Genomic DNA, 9,706 nt, shown 5'->3' on the forward strand with positions numbered 1-9,706 from the left:
TGCAATCCTGTTCAATGTGCTCTAGGTGACCCTGCTTGAGCAGGGGGGTTGGACTAGATGATCTCCAGAGGTCCCTTCCAACCTCAGCGATTCTGTGATTCTGTAAACTTCATCTGCTAGCCTAGCTTAGATACAAGCTTTTATAACGTGTTCTTACTTTGTTATGAGGACACAGGGTAAATCCTCCCAATATCTCCGTAACTCTCCACACATCCTAGAAGTACAGCCAACATCTCCCATGATTTTTTGGAAAAAATCTGTTTACTGTAGCACACAGAACAAGATAAGCTCCTAAATTCTTATGGATACATCTGGAGAGTGTTGCACCGCAGAGGACAGGATAATTCAGGTAGGTTTTTGCAATGTGACTGCTCCCACTTGGGCCAGAACATTATGGCTATTTCTGCACTGATAAATTAAACAATATTGGGAACATTTTTGGACATTGGAAGTTGACATTATTGGAATGATCCTTGGCTCAATTTTGGTACAGGCCGATTAGTACTCTTCCAGAAAAACGGCTGAGAGAGGGTAGCTCTGGCCAGATGCCATTTTCAACATGTAACTTGGACACAAGTTCTCAATTTTTGAGGACAGGAAATTTAGCATACTGGGTGGGATATTATGTGCAAATTGACTGCCGTGCCAGAGCATAGTCCCATTTATTTTACAAGCATAGACGTAACTTCTGGGTACTCAGCCTCAAAGACCAAACAAAATGACTATGTGTGAAGAGATATCCAAGAAGGAAAAGTGTTATTTCCTCTTGGACCAGATTATGCTTCAGAGACTGGCATTCAAACATGCTCTCTCTCTGCAAAACCATAGATGCAGTATTTTAACTACCATGTAAATTCAGAATAGGACAGAGCAAGATGATACTTTTGACCCACGTGTGAATTCCCAACTCATTTCAAAGGGAGCTACCATTGGGAAAAAAATATGACACTGATTTTTTTTTTCCTTTTTTAAGTAACGCATATCTGGGCATATTAACTCTTTTTAAAATGAAAGTAGTTAAAAATGATAGTTTCTTTTTTTTTAATGTAAATAGTTAAACTGAATGAAAAACAAACACAGCAATTTTGCTACAGATACAATGGTTTTGCCTTCCACAAAGGTGCACGAAAGACTGCATCAGTTATGTAAACCAGCTGCCTGGCAATCCACAAATGTAAATGCGGAAGTTTACAYGCTCTGTCACAAGCATTCTCTGAGAATGTTTTCACACTGTCTGCATTTCACAGGAAAGTAATATAATGCAGCACTGGCAACAGTAAGTCAACTATTTACCCATCCTCAGAAGTTAGCTTTCTGTTCCTATATGGTAATTTTTGTTTTTTAACAAAACAACATCTATAGTAATTCTAGTGTAGTTTTTCCTCTGGTAGTATTTCATCAACTCTTTTAGCATATATAAAAAGGAGCAGCATTCTCAAAGCAGTTTTAGATGGCTGAGAAGTCACCTGTTTTTGAGATGAGACTTCATGAAATCAAAAATTATACATCTAATGTTAAAAAAATATTCTAACCAGACACCTACATTGCAACTTTAAGTTTTTTATTCATAATGACTACCCATGTGAATAAAAAGCAATTTAAGGCCAACTGCCATACTTCCCATAAACATACCTATCACTTCGCAAAATATCAGTATTAAATATATAAAATATTTATTTATATTCTCAAGAGTAGCAAATATTAACCCAGTTGTCTAAAATTTGACAGGAGTCTAGGGGATAATCGTTGCAGGAAAGTAAACCAGTATGACAGGGAAATACACAATTGGTGCCTTCCCTTTGACACACAGCTTACAGACCCTGTTATTCTTACTCCAGAATAAACTAATGAACAAATTTCTTTTCGGTAAGAGGATGTCAAGTTGGCCTCTCACTATTTAATGAAGCACAGCATGTGCCCAGTGCTTCACTCCTTTCCTCCCTCCCCCATTAACACGGCTCAGTGTAATTTCCACTTAACACAGGTTTCTTTTATCATTATTCAACTAAAACATAGGGGCTCTTCTTAAATCTTTCAGTGCTTACTGAGGCTAAAAGTGGATGAGGCTAACTATTATAAGCACTGAGATTTTCTTTTTCTATCTCACATATGSAATAAAGATTAATTTCAGGATGCTACCTGGAAAATAATTATCTATAACACATTGTCTTTTGAGGTATTGTCTAAAGGGAGGAACAGGCTGAAGGAGAAGATAGCCTCAAAACTGAGGTTGAGTGGGACCAGGTCTGACACTGGAATTCTACATTGCTATACCTTCTATTTTAATTTTAGATTGAGAAATCAGATTGTAAACAAAGTTGTATTCAATCATTTTTGAAGGTACAGCAAACTTTCACAAGCACATACACATTTTCTCAAATGACTGCTGTCTACTTTTCTGGCATCAGACTGATTCCACATCAAAGAAAGCTCTGGGTATCACATGCATTCAAAACTATTTTACTGAGGTTTTCAATGATCCTGCCTAATGCAGCTAATTTGGCTTGTTTTTCTACACTGTTTAGATTGTAAAACAGTGGCAGATGATACCTCAGATCACATATAGTTTTGCATTCTCTCATTTGACTTTACACATATTTCCTTGTTCTGTTTTCCCTCATAATATGATTTACTGCTAGGCTCTTCCAAGTATTCTCAGAGGAGTATGACAACTTTAATGCTATTCCTTTATTCTTTTTGGACATCGCTTCATTCTCATTTCTTACAAAGTGAATAACAATTAGGTATAGATTTGTAGCTATTATGAAGCTGTGACAGACTGTATTTAGATGCTTTTTCTTCTTCTGGCATCTTTGTTTTCAATTGTTTTCAATCATGTGCATGCTCCTTTACTCTTTAGGTGGCTGGGTCAGTGGTGAAAGGGGGAAGTTGCTCCTAATGGATGAACCATGGAGTCTGTTCAGGCAGAGAAAGTTCAGGAGCCTGCAAGGTTCGGCATGCAGAGCCACTGCAGACAGCTGGGAGTTTGCAGCTTCTGCAGTGAGGAGCCAGGCAGCACCAGAGCTCGGAGTGAGAGGACTGAGCCGAGTTTGCTGCCACTCGGCCACTGAGATGGCCAATAGCAGGGATCTGCCTACAAGGACCCAGTGAGCAAGAGCAGAGTTGTATACAAGCGTTTCTATCACTGTTTCATCTGGCCTTTCCTACTCGGAGTGCTTCTTGAATAATCAAAAACTTATTTCTCCTTTAAACCTTTTTGGAAAGCAACCATAGGAAAATCTGTGACATTCAGTTTCAGAGTTGTTGTGCAGTCCTGCTAACTAATCCATTTCCTCGTCCTTGTATTTTTCTGGTGTACCTTCAAATTAAATTAAAAGGTACAACTCTTCACTCACGTTTTTCCTGCACGTAGAGATAGCCTTCCATTGTCCACTGACTGGGTGGTCTGTAATCCTGGTTGGCCGCTTTCATTCTTTGCATGAGTCTCTCCACTTCCTGCCTAGTGCTTTCAAAGTTATTCCGGGTCTAACAAAAAAATATATATATTTCATGTAATTACTAAAACAATGATGAAATGAAAAACTAATTACTAATAATGCCAAGGAGAGAGACTATATCAAATACAGACAAGCAGAAGCATTTGTCATAGACATAAAAAGAACACGAACAGAAACGAACCCACACTCCTTACTGCTCTAGAAGTCATGCCAACAGAGGAATGAAGAATTCAACTTAAACACAAGTGTCGAGGAAACTGATAGTTGAGAGTAGTAGCATTCCTCTTTCTGCAGGTCACTAACCTCAGAAAGGATGCCATTTCCTATATTCAGGGTATGTTTACATAGTATTTTGCAGTCTCTCTCTCTTTCTGTCTCTCTCTCTGTGCGTGTGTGTGTGTGCGTGTGTGTGTAATTTAGGGCACCAAGACAGAAGCCAGGTGTAAACTAGAAGCTGCAGACAGCATAGCCCCAAACTTGAAGTAATAAGCCCCTCTGAAAGTACAGTGCAGAGTCAGCGGGTTTGGCTTAACGCCGGGCTAATGTGACTAGATGGCCGTGGTCTCTCCACATGCAGAAACAGTAAGCTTGAACCTGCCTGCAAAAAACTGTGTACGCATACCCTCAGTAACACCACAGCTGCTGACGGCTCGTATCAGCACTGTCACGTACACATTCTGACATGACTCTGTGAACACCACATTTAAGTGTAACGTAATTACTTAGGTACAAAACAGGTCACACGTGGCAGAATTGTGCCAAGTGCATGGAAAGGCTCTGTCTGCCATAAATATCGTGCATGTAACCAAGCATGTGGCCCAACAAACAATTAGGCACAGAGCTAAGTAATTCCTATTTGTAAATGTCTGTATGCATTTAAATGCACATTTTGCCTGTTGAATTCAGTGGGGTCAGGATTTCCCTCCACACAGCTAACACACTACAGGCGAACTATTCTGAGGTATCAGAGGTTTAATAGACTGCTACTGGTACACCAGATGTTGAACACCCTTCGCTCCTACAGGTAAAAGGATAAAATAAAAATTTTTGTAATGTCTTTGCAAAGTTACCCCACGGAATTTAATCCCAGCTAATCCAAAAGATGTTGTCAGGGCTTTACATACTGCTGAATACTTTCCCCTTTTCTGTGGCTGTACATTTTGAAGCTATGCACTAGCACTTACCTTCATAAAATGTCCGTAAGTTAGCAACAGTATGGACTGACCTCAAGCTAGTTATGAGCCCACTGACTGCAAAGAGCTGTGAAGATGTAAGGTGCTAGAGATGCTTAGAAAAGTTTATGCAACATATGCCAGACCAGTTATCATGTGCCAATTAGAGAAATTGACAATAAAGAACATTTATGGATTTACATAGTGGTAGAATAATACATATATTAAATCTTCCTCTTCCTAATGCTTGCCGTAAATAAGGCAAATATTATTTAATTAATAATGAAACAGAGAGAAAGGTAAAGTTTTTCCCAGAACTTTTAAAATATCTTTAGGATGAAGTACCATTTCAGACCAAACTTAAGCGAAGGCTTTTAAAGACTTTTAAAGGCTTTAGATTAGGACCACATGCCATTGAAGGAAGGAACATCCTCGTTTTGAGAACTTATCCCTGTCTGGTGAATTTTTAATTACTTTTTTTAAGCACACAGGATTTTGTATCTGTTTGCGGAAAACCAAGCCAAACCGACATGTGAAATAAGCCTCTGGCCAGCTGAAACAGTGAACATGACAGGTCGTGGTAGGCCGCGAGGACTACGAGGCACTGTGGGTCAATGAATCTGCAAGACTGTAACACCACTAACACTCAAAGCAAGGGAGAGGAGTACTACTGACACCTACAATAGCCTGAACACAGTTTCGCCTGGACACTGCCTTCAGTTTGTCCTGACCTACAGAGTTTTACTGCAGCTCATTCTGAGGCTGGGTGATGCTCTGAGTCAACAGGTAGACCTCTGACAAAAAAAAAAAGGCCATGAATCTAGACCTGGAGCCAGTTTCCAAACTTCTCTGTAAAAGGGGTAAACAATGTACTGTATCCCACTATATCTTCATGCATATGTTTGTCTGATGCAGACTTACAACTTCAAGTAGCACTTAACCACTACTGAACAAGAGAATAAGTTTGAATATGCTTTTAATGTTGAATTTGAGAAAATATTTTAATAATTCTGTTTCTCACAGCATCTATGCATAGAGGATATCAACGCATCCTGTCTTACACTTCCAGTTTTGGTCTGTGCTCCCGTCTGTCATGCTCCTATCAGAACTCGCCACATTAAAGTAAATAAATCACTGGACTGAAGCACATTTGTTCACCCTTCCAGTGAACCTGTGCTGTGCAACAACACTGACCCCTTGTGCCTTTAGCTAAAACAGTCTCAGCAGCAAATGAAAACATAGCAAATACATAATTTGAAAGGACAAGTGACTGATGTGTGCTATGGACAAAGATGAACTTTTGCATTTTGACTCAAAAGGAGAAGGTTAATCATCTAGGAACTTTAGTCTTATTTCCCCAGGCAGCATTTTAAAAGAGATCCATATCTGTGCATGGGCAACAGACATAAATAGTCTACAGGAAAGGGCTAAGGAGGACAAAACCTGGAAGAGTGCAGTAATACTAAGAACACAGACCTACATTAACCATGCCAGGCAATGCCATCTTCCAAGCCTGAGCAACCACACACCTCTGTAAGAATGAGATGCTAGAGGGAGAGGGTTATTGCTCCATCTTCCAGCAATCCCCAGGGAGTAACACCTGCTCTGGAAGTAGTACAGTGTCTTTGTGCTCGCAGACATATTCATGCCACCTAAGTTTAGTGGCCAAGGCACTATCCACAAAGGCTGATGTCAGCTGTTCTACACTGCTGTAGCTTCTTTAATGTTAGTGGAGCTACAACAGTTTCTGTTAGGTGTGTGTCTTTTCTTCTCTGAAGAAAAAAAAAATGCTTTCATTCCAAAAATACAACAGCTTGAGTAAAATGATAAATTTCCATCACTCTTTTTTCATTTGTTCTTTACTTCGAAGATATTTGGCATGAAAAAACATAAGATTGGCCCAATATTAACACATTTAATTCTACTTTTCCCCTTAAAAGCAAATGATAATGGATCATATGTCCTTGGAATTGTAACGTCTGAGTCTACCACAAAACTTTAAAATAAAATAAGATTAATTCTCTCTATTGATTTCCTCACAGGGAAATATTATTTGTATACAGCAGTTATRATGGGTGGAAAAAATATGTTGATTAAATGCATTTTTAAAATGTTATTTCTGAAAGCCATGGAATCTTTGGTCACAATCTCATCTTGCATGGCCCTTAGCCCCAAATTTAGACCAAGCTACAGCAAAAGATCCATCTATTCAATTGACAGTATTCTCTATATGTGTAAGAAAACCCTTTCTTCACTAGAACTTAATGCTTGTGAAAGCTGCTTCCCATGGAGGAAGGCCCCACCAGTTCTCTTACGCAGACTAAATCCAGAGTACAGTCAAGGAAGGGCTTCCAAAGGATGCTTCACATCCAGCAGGAAGCCAGTGGACAGCAGAACAAGTTGTTCATGGCAACCTGCGATTTTAAAGAAACAAACTGCACCATTCTTTACTAGCTGGATTGATTTTCTGGAGTTCTTTGTTGACCGCAATCTTCATCACATTATGCTTACAAACTATTTTGTACCTATTTACATATTAATTTGATTTCAGATTACCGAAACATTGCAAGATTTACAGTTCCAATAAAACGCTACGAGTTTGCTTTAATATCCTGAAATCAAATTAGCAAACAAAATGGCATAAATACAAATCAGCCTTACGTTCTGTAAATTGAACTGCAGCTGCTGCTTGTATGGCGCAAACTCCTGAGCCAGTTCATATCCTTCATGGTAAAATGTAAATAATCCTTGAAGAAAGGCCAAAAGCTGAAAAGGTAAATTGAAGAAGCATTACATATTTTAACAAGTGCTCTTAAAATTAAACACTACAAGTAAAACACACACACTAACTTAGAAATAAGGAATACTGCCTGCAATGATAGTTCTTAAACGACTGATAAACTCTTATATTCAGGTAAATATTAGAAAGCAAAAACTAAGGACAGTTGATTTTTTAATTTGTTTTCAGCAGCAAAACATTCCTACCACCTATTAGTTTTAAAATGCCATCTAACTTAATCTGTTATAAATTAAAACAATGTTTGTCTAGACATTGCAGTAAGTTACATCACATGCTATTTAGTAAGAAGCATTTAATTTTTACTGTGGAGTCTTTCCCTCTGTATATGTAATTTAACTTAAATACAGCCAAGTAAAGATTAAAAAAAAGATATATTCATTGGGACATACAATAACAAAAGCAGAAAAACAGGCCTGATTTATCTTACTGTATTATATYCATTGAAAAATTAATCATCTAGTCTAAATAACTAGTTGTCTAGGCTGCCTTCTAACTCAGTAGAAAAATGCAAGTTTTCAAGTGTGTAATTCTCCTTTCCTTTTTTAGACTTCTTTCTCAGGATGGGATGAATGATCCAATGGAAGCATCCATCTCTCTCCATCAACTACTGAAATAGCTTAGACTGTTTAGAGTTAGGTAACATAAATTCCATCATTCATATCTATTACACTTTTCTTTGTGTCACCCATATCATAGATTATTCTAAATGAAACAGCTTTAAAATGTGGCTTTCACCATGTTTATATTTTCTTTAAATCTACCCTTATCCCTGCCTGGAGAAATCTCACTAAATTGTTCTATTGTTCACTAAGAGAGATCTCTATGACGGCAATGCATGTATTTCAAGGGAATAGCTAAAATAGTACTGTACAGTTTTAGAGCCCCATCAATTCAAGACTTGCAAGAGGTTCCACACGCTTTAATGCGCAAAGTTTCATTCTTAAAGGATGAGAAGACAAGGTCGCAGCTCTGAGGGCAGGGGACTTAATGCTATGGCTTGCTGCTATCTCAAGGAGGTCTTACTGCCCCCGTCCAGCTCTTCCTCTCTTCCCCCTCAGCTTCGCCGCGTGTCCCGCACATCCCTCTGCCAGCTCTGGTATCGGGAGCCCTTCAGTGGGCAGCTCTGACTCAGAAAGCCAGTTTTTTTCCTGCATTAGTAAGCTAAAGCAGTTCAAGGGCTATAGAGCACTGGGAGCTGGCACAAGATAATAAGTGTGAAGGCAAGGCTGGGAAGATGACCTCCTGCCTGGTTTGTGCTTGTACTGCAAGAGCAACTGAAACAGCAGCCTCAGGCAAAGGTGGTGAAGTCTCCTGGTGGCCCAGGAGCTGCAAAGATGCTTGGGCATGGGCTGCTTTTTAAACACCGCATGGCTTTTCAGGGGGCCTGTCAGCGGGTGTGAATTTCTGAACCGCATCCCACTGGCAAACAACAAAGACAACCCAGTCAAGCAAAACCTCCTCAGCTGGCACGTAAATTGTCACAGCTTTAATGATTTACACTGGGCAGCCTGAAGATCTGGCCCTGAAAGCCTCTTAGTGGTTATTCACATGGTTCTGATGAAGGTCAAAATATGACAACTTACCTTAAAAGGCTCCAACTATGTAAGCAAATATAAAGAGTTTTACAACTTTGTGAGCTTTCTAGAGCAATTCTAACCCTTAAAAAAGAAAAAAAAAAATCTTCCAATCTGCTTATGAATGAAGTAGCCAATGCACATAGCTAAGGCTGTGCTGTGCTGCAGCTGTGCAGGGGCTGGAGGCTCCTGCCCATGCTCTGGACGCAGTTACTCAGCACCACCCCCAGCCACAGCAGCACCTTCAGATACAGCAGCATCCCCACTCCTGTCATTACTCTAGCTTGCTTCAGTCAAGAGCAGGTGGGTTCACTTAAACCGTAAGAAAGAGCCTACTGCTAAACCCATCTTTTTCAGTGAAAGAAGAATTGTGGTAGTAATATGAGCACTCAGCAAAACTGCAGCCTAGGCAGACTGTCAGAGCACACCCAAAATTGCAGTGAAAGAAATAGTGGGGGAAAGATTCAGCATGTCAGTTTATGCCTGTTTTTTTAAAGATCCATTTAAAAGCCACTTCTGAAGAACGTACTACAAATTGGTTAAACTTCAGCTTGAATATTGAAAGAAAACCAGTTTCTGTCACACAAACAGCTTTTACTGAGAATGTAGTACACCGAGAAGCATCGGGGGGGGGGGGAAGCATTTGGCACTAGATGGCAGCAAAGTTGAAGTTATCCGAGAGCACAAAACACGCAGAACAAA

General features: G+C 39.5%; 1 protein-coding gene across 1 annotated transcript in view; it reads right to left on the reverse strand.

The window, feature by feature from the left end:
* The window catches only part of ARHGAP42 (Rho GTPase activating protein 42), a 128,014-nt gene that overhangs the window by 38,468 nt on the left and 79,840 nt on the right, over positions 1-9,706 (reverse strand). The window contains exons 6-7 of the mRNA XM_026073787.1: positions 7,292-7,396; positions 3,357-3,486 (exon numbers count right to left, since the gene is read on the reverse strand). Of these exons, the coding sequence (XP_025929572.1) occupies positions 3,357-3,486; positions 7,292-7,396 (235 nt within the window). The remainder of the gene's footprint in view (positions 1-3,356; positions 3,487-7,291; positions 7,397-9,706) is intronic.

This window comes from Apteryx rowi, unplaced genomic scaffold (genome assembly GCF_003343035.1).
Source record: "Apteryx rowi isolate R43461 unplaced genomic scaffold, aptRow1 scaffold_378, whole genome shotgun sequence".
NCBI classification, from domain to species: domain Eukaryota; kingdom Metazoa; phylum Chordata; class Aves; order Apterygiformes; family Apterygidae; genus Apteryx; species Apteryx rowi.